Source organism: Montipora foliosa, chromosome 3 (assembly GCF_036669935.1).
Source record: "Montipora foliosa isolate CH-2021 chromosome 3, ASM3666993v2, whole genome shotgun sequence".
Classification (NCBI taxonomy): Eukaryota; Metazoa; Cnidaria; class Anthozoa; order Scleractinia; family Acroporidae; genus Montipora; species Montipora foliosa.
The window spans coordinates 59,083,801-59,098,800 of record NC_090871.1 but is presented as its reverse complement, the minus strand read 5'-3'; the positions used below and the strand labels follow the sequence as shown (position 1 = coordinate 59,098,800).

The 15,000-nt window shown below is 41.6% G+C and overlaps 1 protein-coding gene across 2 annotated transcripts in view; it reads right to left on the bottom strand.

Moving 5' to 3' along the window:
* Positions 1 to 15,000, bottom strand: part of LOC137997809 (NLR family CARD domain-containing protein 3-like) — a 203,030-nt gene that overhangs the window by 175,994 nt on the left and 12,036 nt on the right. The window contains exons 7-8 of one of the 2 annotated variants that reach the window (XM_068844071.1): positions 12,209 to 12,271; positions 5,073 to 11,646 (exon numbers count right to left, since the gene is read on the bottom strand). The exons of the other annotated variant lie outside the window; for it this stretch is intronic. Coding sequence (XP_068700172.1) covers positions 9,410 to 11,646; positions 12,209 to 12,271 — 2,300 coding nt within the window. The 3' untranslated portion in view covers positions 5,073 to 9,409. Of the gene's footprint in view, positions 1 to 5,072; positions 11,647 to 12,208; positions 12,272 to 15,000 lie in introns of those variants that run through there. 2 annotated transcript variants of the gene reach the window in all.

The following is a 15,000-nucleotide window of genomic DNA, read 5'->3' as shown; positions in this document are numbered from 1 at the left end:
AATTGACTTGAATGATTTGCCTTCGGTTTTATTCAGACCGTCGAACACAAATCTAGAGTACTATGTTTATGCACAGGTTGCACGTGCCAATTAAAGCTAAATATTCCATCTTGCCATCAACAAAGGAAGTGCTTAAACCGCGTTCACACCAACTAAAAGAGGTGATTAGCCTTCTGGGGCCGGGTTCCTGAAAGGTGTAAAAGCTCTATTCCATGCAGCGTTATTCCAGGCACATTTCTCCCTGGAAAAGAGTTATTACACCCTTAAGGAACCGGCCCGTGGTTTGCTTGCTCGCCACTGACTAAATTTCCTTGAAGAAGTATCGTAATATTGTTATTGATAAATATTGAGAATTGTGGCAAAAATACGGCTGAACTGAACTGAAATGCTGGCGACGTTCTTACCAAACAAAATTAAAATCTCATTTGACCAACTTTTTCAAAGTCGTAACAGTATATGCTGAATCACGGGAGATTCTCTTACGAGCTCTTTCTTCTTTTCTGTTAAAACACGAACTTTCTCGAACTAAGGATTTAAGGTAATTCCCTTGAAAATGACCGACAACTTGGCGCAATTGATATTCATACACAGGACATTGAAAAATGCAATAAAAAGATGGGGTCACCGCGCTTGTTTTCGCGCTGTATGACCTTTATTCTAAGTGCTTTTTACCGAATTACGCGAGAAGCGTTCGAAACTTGATCAACCGGAAAAATTGTTGTTATATAGCAAAAGCTACTGAATATTACTGAAAACTTGAGCCTACTTGTTCTTCTGGGATGTAATCTTTTAGTAACGTGATTTCAAATTGATCAATCTTGCAAATAAATGTAAGCAAATCGGACCACTACAGTCGTCACCTTGCACTCAGTGTCTGGCTCCAAATGCAGTTTCACGTCATTTGTATGTAAGTACTACAACTTCTACTTTCCAACTATTTTTCTCCTTAAAGGATGTTTCCGCATACCAATTACGTGTAAATAAAACCATTAAAATTGGGGGGGGGGGGGGGGGAGGGGTCTCCGAGCTCGTTTCTTCACAACACGACGACCAATGGACGGCAAATGGGAGATTTCGGCTTCAAAATGATCATTTTCCGCAAAAGGACTGGGGCGAGTTTCAAAACAACAACTTCTTAACCGAGAAGAATTATCATGATTGCTCCTAAAAGCTTTTGAACAGCAAAAGGGGCCTTTGTTGTCTCTCTTCAGATGCATAACCGGCGAGAAAGGCAGCCATCTTCGAAGACGCAAGGTTATGCACAGTATGAGATGTACGGTTTAAAACAAGGGAATCACCTTAATCAGAAATTAAAGTACATTGCACCGTTCAAAGCAATACTTTGATCACAAAGAACTAAAGATTGACAATTGTTCTCGCCTCGAGAGTTTTGTATCGAATAACTAACAGAGCTGGGTAACTGTGTTTTATTTTACGTTGTAGGAAAAGCATCAGCTAACATTGCTTTGACGACGACGTATATCGTGTCGCCACCCTTCCAATGCCACGCGTCAACAAAGAAACCAGAAAATACTGAAAGATGCTTCTCATTGGCAGATTATTCATCGAGTGATTTCATCAAGATCGATGAAGATTCTCGTGAATCGAAGTCCACAAAGATGCGATTGAGAAGCGAAAAGTTTGACTCATATACAGAGCCGGATTTTATTTCTGAAATGTGGCAAACACGAAGAGAAGCGACGGCCAGACTCAAGACTCTTGGAGAAATTTTTCACAGGAAGTATGCACGCTTTAAAAATAAAGAACCCGAATATCAGGGGACTGTACCAAAACATAACCCGCTCACTAAGACAAATGAACCCGCAAATTCGTCCAAAGTGCATTCTTTTCATGGAGGAATGGAGTTTGGGTATGAGAGCACAGCGAAAACAGAATCCAACCCCAGAGTGAAGATGCGAACAAAAATTCTTACGCGACGAAGTCAAAGACCGAAGCGAAGAATGAATGAGGAAAACATTTCTGAGAGCCAACAAACGTCTTCGATGTTCAACGATCTTAGTGAAATCGAGGCTTGGATCTCTTTCGCTGCGCACGTAAAAAGGCAAGGTCCCGGATTCTCTGCCAGCTGTACCCAGACCCTCCAGGCGTGCGATTTTACTTCGGTTAAGGAATTTTATGAAAGCGAGGTTCAAAGTATATGTGACGTTTAATCCACTTTTCGAGGACAATGACAGCGATGACGACAAACGACGGCGGCACACGAGAAATCGATTGCATACGATCGATGAAGAGTCGGAGGCGTACGATTCCGGATCGTGATTACATCAGGGACGGCTTAAGTGTAAGCTGATTTTACACGAAGGTGGGAGGACCAAGTAGGCCGGCTTTTTTTGGCCCCACCCACGCCTTGTCTCCACAAAAGTGTAAACGACGAGAACACAATTTTGTTTCCCTGCGTAAAATTCAACCTGATATTTAAGTCATGGTTCTTTCTAAAGAAGCTTCTTTAAGAAAAATTGGGGATTTTTTTTATATACAGCGTGGCGCAAATAAAGCATCATAGGAAGAGATACATATTTTCTTAGAAGGACTCGGAAATACCTTTAGAATTTTGGAGTCCATGGCTGACTTAAGTTAGGGATCTTTGGTAGTTTAAAGCCCGCCGCACACGGTGAGGAAAGACTGAGCTCAGCAAACCGCCTCGTGAAGCAGTTTGCTTAGCTTTTTCCTCACGTTTTGCAGCGTGCTTAAACAACGACGACGGCTACGGCAACAACAACACCCCGAAGCAAAGGAAAAAATCATGGTGCTGCACGTGCGGCACGCATTTCAGGGAACTTCTTTGCCATACACCACTAAACAACAACGTGAAATCAGGGAGCTTAAGCAAGCGCGTTTTTGAGACGCGGACGGCAACCGGAAGAGAACATTTTGCGTGCCAGGACAGGGTTGTCTCCCACATTTTTATACCAATCATCTCTAATAGACAAAAAATACTTAGCAATGTAAGTGTGGTTGTATGAAGATCGGTTAAAAGGGAAAACATACATGAGCTGCGGATATGAAATCAAGTGAAGCTATGATCTTCGCAGTTATGAACGCAATTTTTGGCTTATCTGTCATATACCGTACCCTGAATAATTAACGTCCATAAAACAAAAGAACAAAGCTAACATAACAATACCTAATCAACAAGGCCTAATCAGAATAACAATGGTTGTTTTGTCTTCCGCCATTTTGGTCCAGTATATGAAAGTCTTCCCCAATTTTTACAATTGCGTAGAGAAGCCTGAAAAATTCAGGACTTCAACGGGGTTTGAACCCGTGACTTCGCGATTCTGGTGCGACGCTCTAACCAACTGAGCTATGAAGCAACTGACGTTGGGAGCTGGTCATTTGTGGGTTCCAATGGTTCCGTGAGGAATGAATCAATGATGAAATGGTATATGAAATAAATCATACATGAACTGCATATGAATTTCATATACCCTTTCATCATTGATTCATTCCTCACGGGACCATTGGAACCCACAAATGACCAGCTCCCAACGTCAGTTGCTTCATAGCTCAGTTGGTTAGAGCGTCGCACCAGAATCGCGAGGTCACGGGTTCAAACCCCGTTGAAATCCTGAATTTTTCAGGCTTCTCTACGCAATTGTAAAAATTGCGTTCATAACTGCGAAGATCATAGCTTCAGTTGAAATCTTTATCCAGTTGCTCTTCAATAATATGATTTCCCGTCAGAAAAACGCTGCTTGCGAAATGCAACGCTGCCAAAAGAGTTCCCGCCAAGAAAAATTGCCCGAACACTCCCGTCCCCAAAGGCTGTCCTGCCTCCCCACCTCCACCTCGACGGGTGTACGTGACGTCATAACCAAAATTCCTCAGATGGATAGATTTCCCAAAAAATGTTGCCCATGGTGCTCTACTAGCGCGCCTCGTGCGCCTGACCTCTGCTATTAGGGAGCTTAAGGTGTGGTACTCGTGAATTTGAATGTCATTTTAAGAGGTTTAAAGAAGGCATAAAAGAAAGAAATTAGTTTTGGAACACCAACAGACAGTTACTCCACCCCCACCCCCCCCCCCCCCCCCAACCCAAGAGCACACCAGGTTGGTAGGGGACTGTTTGGGTTTCCACATATCAATGTTTAACTTCAAATTCTAATTTTTAAACTCCATCAAATCTGAACTATTCCTTATTTCTCCAAATTTTACTACTCTTTTGAGAAAAACTATCTCCTCTCAAATATACCTAAAAATCACCAAAACAATTTACAAAACAACCCAAACCATTGATTTGTGTTGATTTTTGTATTGCTTGAGAACGAGATATTTACGGCTTTCAGCTGTACCCCCGCCTTAAGGTGGCTTCATGGAGTTTCCTGACCGCGCGCAACCTGGTTACTAGAAAGTGGGTTTTAATTCCGTATCCAAGTACACTAAAGAAAAAATCCCACTAAAATTCCTTATGCAATACATACTAAACGTAACCTGCCAACACTACCCATTACTACTAGAAACTTTATATAATCTCACATGATTAATCGTCACTAGCTGTCATCCAATGTTGTTAGGCATTACTGTACGTCGACCTACGTTACTACACATAACTACCCGTCATTACACGTTACTAGCAGTCACTACTCGTCACTAGACGTTACTACACATCACCAGCCGTTACTACACGTTACTAGCAGTCACTACTCGTCACTAGACGTTACTGCACATCACTACCCGTTAGTGCACGTTACTAGCAGTCACTACTCGTCACCAGACGTTACTACACATCATCAGCCTTTACTACACGTTACTAGAAGTCACTAATCGTCACTAGACGTTACTACACATAACTAACCGTCATTACACGTTACTAGCAGTCACTACTCGTCACTAGACGTTACTGCACATGACCAGCCATTAGTACATGTTACGGTTTTTGACCGCCATCTTGGCTGGGGGGCAAACACGGCTAAGTTTACAGTAAATGTATGCGATTTTGGCCGACTTTGAACCCCTGAACCACAGCCAAAAAGAGATATATTTCCATATTTTGTTACTGCTTTAAATAGTTTTATTGATATCAATTACTCAACAAAAAATAAGGTTATTAAGGGAGGTATGACGTCCGTAAATTCAAATAGTAAATCTACTCATGTTGCTTCTAATTTCGCGGCAATTTGTCGTGATAATTTTAGAAGGGTTTGTATATTTTCTTTTTTTTCTTTTTCTTATCTTGAAAACATGCTAAAAATCAGCTTTTTAAAACAAGTGGATCGCACTTACACAAATGGCTTTTCGAGACCGAAAAAGTTTCGGGATTCTTTAATCTTCCAACTTTCCAAAGACCTGTTCTTTGAAAGTCCCAACTGTATTTTAAAAACGGAGAGTTTTAACTCCCCAAAGTCAGTCACTTTATTTGCTTTTTAAAATCTTAAAACTACATATATGTATAATTAGGCCACATTCAAGATAAACGGATCGCGCCTTCACAAATAGTTTTTCGGGCGTACAATTCGAGACTTTCGAGAAACAGGCCAAAAACTAGTTCAGAAGATTTACGGGCCTTTTTCGGGTGCCTCGTCGATTTTATCTTAATTCCCAACGGTAAGTTCAGTTAAGTAGTCAAACTTAGCAATCATCTTATTTTTATTTTAAAACCATGTCAAAAGATCCAAATTCTATTTTCAAAACAAGCAGATCACAAGGTTGCAGGACTTTCATGAAATGGGTCCCAGACCAGAAAAGCCGGTTGTGAAAAAGCGGTAAGTGTTCAAGATCAAGTAAGAGTGAAATGATTGCGAAGTTTGGTTGCTCAAAACCTCTCAGTGATACACAGGGATTATGGGCGCTCGAAAAGAATTGTTTTCCGGACTCTCGAGAGAAATAGGGCGATTTCGGATTCATGAGGAAGTTTGAAAATTCACACAAAAAATATTGGCGTGGAAAGGGCTTACCACTAACACGTGTTGATGACACTTTATGTCAATAGGGTGTGGCCCTATGAAACTAATTTACAAAATGACTAACTGTCCAAACGTTTGAATGTTGCACAATAAGATACTAGAATGAAAAAATGATAAAAGTTAAATTACTGAAAATGCCAAGTTATAAAAAAAATGCACTTGAGTTAATTAAGAAATGAAAAAAGAAAACAGTATGTCTATTTTAAAAGTGTCAGGCGTGCATGATGTACTCAAATTAGCTTCTTTTGAACTTCTTTAGGTATCACTTATGCTATTCCACAATTGAGGAGCATTAAAGAAGGACATTCCTTTTCTGTTATTGGTTTGCGGGATCGGGAGGCGATAAGGCATCCAAGATCTAGTATCATGTGACTCACAATATTTCAAGGATTACAGGTTATCTAAAAGGCAGTCCGGGGCACGTCCATCCAGGATTTCTTTTAAAAAGATTCAGTCCTCTTTCAATGCCGATGTGATTAATTAGTAGCCATCCAAGTTTACAAAATAAGGCTGGAGTTCTCTCCTGAAAAAATATATTATTTCTCACGCCTTGCACTAATATTTCACAGCTTCCTCCCTTTCGAAAATCAGGTCAAACCTTCATGTTTGTGGCCGTCATTTTTGCCATCAGATATGGCATAACTACACGCGTTTAATGCATTATTGTAAAACTCCCTAAAGAACTCTATATTAGCTGGACGAAACGTTTCGGAGAATAAACAAGATTACAGATACAGTTCGCAGAGTGCTGCTCACTAGTTAAGTTTTTTAAAATTATGCGATATTTAATTGGCAAGGATTTTTTGACGCGGGCGAGAACACCAATGCGCTTCCTAACATTGGCTACATGGTTTGACCAAGACAGAGTGGGGTCTATATCTCCCGTCTAAGTTGCTGGTTGCATAATTAGCGTAAAGAAGGTAGTTTCTCCATTGTTTAATCTGTTTTGCCTCGAGTTTTCTCAATGCAAGCGGGGGGAAACTACTTTAAAAATGCTGGTGGTCTAATAGACCATTTTTATAAATGGAGACCAATAAATTATTCCTTCGTCTGTATCTTGTTCATGGAAAAATTCAAAAGTTAACAGCTTAGGCCCAAGGTTATTACATGAAGCGAAATGACTAGTTTTAATTTCAGTTTCTATTTCAAAGTCACACGAAAATATCCATTACAAGAAGAGTGAAAAAAGAAACATACAATGAACATGAACAGTATTACAAAGAGACAAGAGACCATGTTCATACAGTCGAAAATACAACAAAAGTCGTCTGTTTTGCCAACCAGACGTTACGTTTGGCCAAAAAATTGTCAGAAATACAAGTCGGCAGACTATAAACCCCTTATTACCTCTGTTTTTTGCCTTGTCAAGGTGAGGGTGAGTTACGTCTTGCGGAGGTGAGTTAAGCCTTGTAAACCTTGTGACGCTAGGTTACGCCTTATGAAGGGGAGTTAAGCCTTGTGACGGTGATTGACGGCTTGTGAAGGTGAGTGACGACCTGTGACGGTGAGTGACGTCTTGTGATGGTGAGTTACGCCTTGTGACGGTGAGTTACGTCTTGTGACGGTGAGTTACGCCTTGTGACGGTGAGTTACGTCTTGTGAAGGTGAGTGACGCCTCGTGACGGTGAGTTACACCTTGTGACAGTGAGTTACGCCTTGTGACGGTGAGTTACGTCTTGTGAAGGTGAGTTACGCCTTGTGATGGTGAGTTACGCCTTGTGGCGGCGGGTTAAGTCTTGTGAAGGTAAGTGACGTCTTGTGACAGTGCGTTACGCCTTGTGGCGGTGAGTTACGCCTTGTGACGGCGGGTTAAGTCTTGTGAAGGTAAGTGACGTCTTGTGACAGTGCGTTACGCCTTGTGACGGTGAGTTACGTCTTGTGAAGGTGAGTTACGCCTTGTGGCGGTAAGTTACACCTTGGGACGGTGCGTTTCGCCTTGTGACGGTGAGTTACGTCTTGTGAAGGTGAGTGACGTCTTGTGATGGTGAGTTACGCCTTGTGACGGTGAGTTACGTCTTGTGACGGTGAGTTACGCCTTGTGACGGTGAGTTACGTCTTGTGAAGGTGAGTGACGCCTCGTGACGGTGAGTTACACCTTGTGACAGTGAGTTACGCCTTGTGACGGTGAGTTACGTCTTGTGAAGGTGAGTTACGCCTTGTGATGGTGAGTTACGCCTTGTGGCGGTAAGTTACACATTGGGACGGTGCGTTACGCCTTGTGACGGTGAGTTACGCCTTGTGAAGGTGAGTGACGTCTTGTGACGGTGAGTTACGTCTTGTGACGGTGAGTTACGCCTTGTGACGGTGAGTTACGTCTTGTGAAGGTGAGTGACGCCTCGTGACGGTGAGTTACACCTTGTGACAGTGAGTTACGCCTTGTGACGGTGAGTTACGTCTTGTGAAGGTGAGTTACGCCTTGTGATGGTGAGTTACGCCTTGTGGCGGTAAGTTACACATTGGGACGGTGCGTTACGCCTTGTGACGGTGAGTTACGCCTTGTGAAGGTGAGTGACGTCTTGTGACGGTGAGTGACGTCTTGTGAAGGTGAGTTACGTCTTGTGAAGGTGAGTTACGCCTTGTCACGGTGAGTTACGCCTTGTGACGGTGAGTTAACTCTTGTGAAGGTGAGTTACGCCTCGTGACGGTGAGTTACACCTTGGGACGGTGCGTTACGCCTTGTGACGGTGAGTTACGTCTTGTGAAGGTGATTTACGCCTTGTGATGGTGCGTTACGCCTTGTGACGGTGAGTTACGCCTTGTGACGGTGAGTTACGCCTTGTGACGGTGAGTGACGTCTTGTGATGGTGAGTTTCGTCTTGTGAACGTGAGTGACGTCTTGTGATGGTCAGTTACGCCTTGTGGCGGTGAGTTACACCTTGTGACGGTGAGTTACGCGTTGTGACGGTGAGTTACGCCTTGTGACAGTGAGTTACGCCTTGTGACGGTGCGTTACGCCTTGTGACGGTGAGTTACGTCTTGTGAAGGTGAGTTACACCTTGTGACGGTGAGTTACCTCTTGTGACGGTGAGTTACGCCTTGTGACGATGAGTTACGTGTTGTGATGGTGAGTTACGCCTTGTGGCGGTAAGTTACACCTTGGGACGGTGCGTTACGCCTTGTGACGGTGAGTTACGTCTTGTGAAGGTGAGTGACGTCTTGTGATGGTGAGTTACGCCTTCTGACGGTGAGTTACGTCTTGTGGAGGTGAGTTACGTCTTGTGAAGGTGAGTGACGTCTTGTGATGGTGAGTTACGCCTTCTGACGGTGAGTTACGTCTTGTAACGGTGAGTTACGCCTTGTGAAGGTGGGTTATGCCTTGTGACGGTGAGTTACGCCTTGTGACAGTGAGTTACGCCTTGTGACAGTGAGTTACGCCTTGTGACAGTGAGTTACGCCTTGTGACGGTGAGTTACGCCTTGCAACTGTACGTTACGCCTTGTGACTGCGAGTTACGCCTTGTGGTGCTGAGTTACGCCTTGCGACGTCTAGTGACGCGTTGTTACGTTGAGTTGCACCTTGAGACGGCGAGTTACATTATCCGACGCTGAGGTAGGCGCGTTGTGATGACGTGTTACGCCTTGCCACGATGTGTTACTCCTTGGCAAATTCAAGTGTGGCAGCGTTGAATTGATTTCCAATGCTTTAGCCAGTGCAGCAGCACCTGAGTCACCGATTTCATTGTAACGCAAATTCAACTCTGTCAGTGTTGAATTGATTTCCACTGCTTTAGCCAGTGCAGCAGCACCCGAGTCACCGATTTCATTGTAACGCAAATTCAACTCTGTCAGTGTTGAATTGATTTCCACTGCTTTAGCCAGTGCAGCAGCACCTGAGTCACCGATTCTATTGCTAAGCAAATACAAGTGTGTCAGCGTTGAATTGATTTCCACTGCTTTAGCCAGTGCAGCAGCACCCGAGTCACCGATTCCATTGCCAGACAAATGCAGCTCTGTCAGTGTTGAATTGATTTTCACTGCTTTAGCCACTGCAGCAGCACCTGAGTTACCGATTCTATTGCCAGACAAATCCAACTCTGTCAGTGTTGAATTGATTTCCACTGCTTTAGCCAGTGCAGCAGCACCTGAGAAACAGATGCTATTGAAACACAAACCCAACTCTGTCAGTGTTGAATTGATTTCCACTGCTTTAGCCAGTGCAGCAGCACCCGAGTCACGCATTCCATAGGAAAACAAATTCAAGTGTGTCACCGTTGAGTTTGTTGCCATTGCGTGAGCCAGTATAGCAGCGCAACTGCCACCCCTCTGCTGTTGACAAGAAATACGCTGAATTTCAAGAAGAGAACCAAGAGAACGCGCCAGTTCTTTTCCAAAGGTACCCTGTTCTTTTTCACATTCCTTAATACAATTCAATGCGGTCCATAGGTAGTCATCACTTTCCTTCCCATTTGATTGGTTAATTTGACTTGCTATACTTGTCACAAGTGCCATGGCTTTTGCATCGCACTGCTGAGCCAAGATACCACAGGTAAACATAAGCACCTGTTGAAACTCCTTTAGATATCTTGTGTCAGCAACTAAGCCATCAGGATTAATTTCCTCATCGATAAGGTGGCAACTTAGATAAAATGCAGCGAAGAACTCCTGAAAGCTCTTATGGAGGAAGCCATAGCACAGGTTCGGTCTTCGTTTGCTGCGTCCAGGCTGAGCCGACAGAAATCCCAATTCAGGTATTAAGCTGCTGGTACCATTTTGGAATGCACTGTCATCGAAATACATCTCATCGTTGAGCAAGCCATTCAATGCTATACAACCAAGATGCTTCAATTCAGTGTGGTATAATTGTGTTAGGTCTTCGTCCGTTTCTGGTAATTCTTTCTTTCTCCTATACTTTCTCAGCACACATTGCACTATTTCGTGGTAAAGCACAGTTCTACCTTTCGGCAAATCTCCTTTGAAGTCTTCGCAAAGGAGGCAAAGAAGGGCTGTATTTAACGGATTTGCAGTTATTCCGCTAAGGCTTGTGTCTGTGCGCAGCTTGTCCAAGAGCTTTTGCGCCAAATGCCTCTCGGTTTTGAAATATCTTCGGATAAAATCGTCAGCATCGTTTTTGGTAAATCCTTCCACCTCTAGCAGGGTGTCACAGCATCCCCGTACTTTTATCCCAGCTTCATGCCGAGCTGTAACCACTAAGTAGCATTTTGAAAGCACTCTTCCTTCAATGATTTCTTTGTAGACGGATAATTTATGGGTTGGCAACTCATCCAATCCGTCAAGTATCAGCAATACTTTTGACTGATGTTCCCAAACGAAGGTGAAGAATTTCTCTCTTTCTTCTTTCTTCATGTCTTTTGGTAAAAGCTGGTCATCAATAGCCTCTCGTAACTCAGAGTTAATGTCTTTACATTTTAACAACAGCAATACTTGGACATCAGGAAATGAATCATCAGCTTTACAGTTCTTGGCCCAGTCGTAAGCAATCTTGTTACAATAGGTTGTCTTTCCCACGCCTGGCTGTCCTTCAATCAAAAGCTTTCTGGGTTGTGGACATTCCTCATGCGGTTTGAAGATTTCCAACATGTTGACAATGGAGTCAGTCTTCACCCCTCGTTCTTTTTTCCTGCTGACCATTTTAAGCCTGGTAAAAATGTTGTCAAGATGGAATTGAAACTCTTCACACCACGGGAATGGCGCAAGCCATCCTTCACGCCTTTTGTACAGTTCTCGAATAACGTCGATAAAGTCAGCCGCTGGCCCGTAAGCATCTGAAAGAGAGAAAGTCATTACTTGAAAATAAAGAATGCCGTTGTTCTCCAATCGTTCAATACTTGAGAATGATACTTACACTTTAGTTGTGTTGAGGTCGACTGTACTTATAACTGATAATGAAATATGTGAGAGTCATCTGTATAAAATGAACTTCGGGTTGTGACGACTTTAAGTGTGAATGACCATCGCAATTCAGTAAGTTCGGCAGTTGCAAAGGAAGCCTAAAATTAAATTCCAGTCCTGGACTAGACTTGAACCCATAAGTATGTGATTGTCCTACGCTGCTCTATCTGATCATCCGATCTCTCAAGCCATCTGGAAGTGAGTCCGTTGTGCGCTCATGCTATAGACATGTATCTCCGATGGCTGATATGGTAGAGCATTGCAGCACAATCACACAGTCATAGGTCCGAGTCCCCCGTTGAGACCTGAATTTTTTTCAGGTCTTCTTTGCTTCTTTGCAAGTCCCCCTTTTAATCCAGTGATCATTTTCACTTCCAGTCAGTTCAAATAATGTCTGTCAATCCATCTCATGAATTATGCGATTCTTCACTGTACCTTCATTCTCTCCATGCTTCGTATTCGAACTGTCTCCCTGCGACTTCAACTGCTTCAGCATTTCTTTAAACAGTAACATAAGGATGAACCAGTGAGCGTTACTTTTTGTGTATTTTGAAACCGTCAAACCTTCGTTAAGAATGAATGGCTTTCGGGTGCTTGGCAATTGGACATCAAACTACTGAATCTAATACTGCCTTTGGGTCATTTAGCCATGCTCGTATGCTGGAATTGTTACTCGAGAAGCACTAGTGAACGAACTTTGTTCGTACAAATCGAACAAATCGAACTTTCTTTTTAAAAGAAAACTACGGGAAAACTCGTAAGACCATCTTGCTTCGTAGTTAGTAGGATGACTGCTAATGACTCTGAAGAGCTACTTCATTCTACGCTATGAAAAATGCTCAAGCAGTCTTGCAAAAAAAGAGCAAGAACTTCTACTTCACTTCATTAATTGATAAAGCATATCAAACGCATCGCATCAATATAAATTAATACATATATATATTAATAAAAATTAATATTAATCTGAATAAGAAAAGTTATATACAAATAAAATAATACTAAACAATTTATATGATAAAATAATTTCAAAACCAATTTCCAGCTTCAATGAGGTGGTCAAGTAGAGCGGCCTTAAACATTAACAATATTCCCTGGAAGTCTATTCCATTGATTAATTGACCATGGAAAAAAGTTGTTTGCATTCTGATTATAATTTAAGTGTGAGAATAAGTCAATAAAGATAATATTAAAATTTCCATACAATGTATTTAAGTTAAAATATGTTAAATTACAAAGTATGAATATAAGTGGGATAAAACTACGGCCCGGACTGTTTCCACATCGCATATATAAAAAACTACTTGTTCTGTTCGTACAAAGCTTCGGCATATTAAAATGGCGCTGTCGTCTAAGGTTATAGCTTGAGTCTTAAAAACGTTTTGGAGTTTCCACACCTTGAAGAACGAAGTAAAGAAGTAAGATACAAATCCCTCTCGATATCAACAGTGCGATAGACAATCCGATGAAACATTGACAATCGAGAGAGAATCCGTCTACCTTCAAGGGATGGCCACTCCAATTTATTTAACGTATTAGTTACTACTCCTGATTTTTTTTATATTTATTAAAACAAAGCCTAGCTGCTGAACGTTGGATCATGTCGAGACGATCTGTCTTTTGCAAATATGGATACCAAGCAGAATTTGCATATTCTACCTTAGGTCTTACCAGACTATTATACACCTTATTCCAAAATGGCCGCCATTTAAATATTCTTTTGTTTTTATTCAAATTAGCCCTTGATGCCTCGTTCTTCAGCTTAAAATTCAAAAGAATATTCTATCTTGAACGAGGCAACAAGGTGCACAAAGCTTGGATTTACAGGCTACAGAAGCATTTCTAAAATTCCTCCTAATAACGCCAAGAGTCTGCTTGGCTCCTGATATTTTATGTGCAATATGCTCGAACCATGTAAGATCTTCAGAAAGTATAACATCTAAGTAAGAATGGTGATGAACTCTACTCAAAACATGATTATTAAGAACATATGTTGCATGTAAATCAGCTTTCTTAGGAGAAAAACAGATGGTATGACCTTTTTCAACACTAAAGAACATTTGCCAGACTCTTTCCCATTTAGCTAAAGCATCTAAATATTTCTGTACGACTTCACAATCAGCTGGACTATTTATACTACGATATAGAAAACAGTCGCCTGCAAAAAACCTCATTGTTGATGAAATACATAAAGGTAGGTCATTAATGTAAATCAGGAACAGTAATGGCCGCAGAACCATGCCTTGCGGAATTCCCGATGTCACAAAACACTGATTTAATAAAACACCCTCCAAGGCTATTCACGGACTTGCACCACCATATATTAGTGATTTAAGTACTGTTAAGCCTAAGTCCTCTTATAATCTAAGATCAAATAGTAGTCTTTTACTGGAGCCACCTAAGGAGAAAATGCTTCCTATGCTTGGTGCCAGGTCTTTTTATGCTGCTGCACCATGTCTGTCGAATAGCCTGCCGGCTGAGTTGCGTGACATTCTATCACTACGTAATTTTAAACAAAAACTGAAGACCCACCTTATTCGGGCAGGCTAGAACCTTTTTCTTATTTACTTATTAATTTATTTTATTGATTTATTTTTATTCAATTGGTTTCAGTTGTACCACCATATCATTTGAATAAGGTTTTCAAGTGAATTATTGTAAAGCGCTACTGATCATTCTTCCGAAAATAGCGCTATATAAGTATATAATTTTTTTTATTATTATTATTTTTTTTATTATCATTCTTATTACTATTATTATTATTGTTGTTGTTGTTATTGTTATTGTTATTGTTATTATTATTATTATTATTTAGGCTACCTTATGTGTCCCCTTCGTAAGAAACACTTGGATCCAGGACAATAAGCTGCCCTGAATTCCAAAATGGCTTAGCTTATGGAGCAGCCTCTGATGAGATACTCTATCAAAAGCGTTAGAGAAATCTAATATGAAGGCATCAACCTGTTTCTTGGAATTCATTGCACTAACTAGATCGTGTATTGTCCTTATAAGTCGGGTTTCACAATTTCTTCGCTTTCGAAAGCCATATTGAAAATGTAGGTTGGCATGCCATCTGGCCCACTAGCTTTATTTACAATAGTTTCTGAACACCCAAGGATGTTACCATTGTCTGATTCACATTTGAGCATGACACACTAGAAGCGTCAAAAACAATAGAAGTGTCAAAAACACCCAGTTGATCGTTTCAAGAGAATCTGATGAGTTTTGGT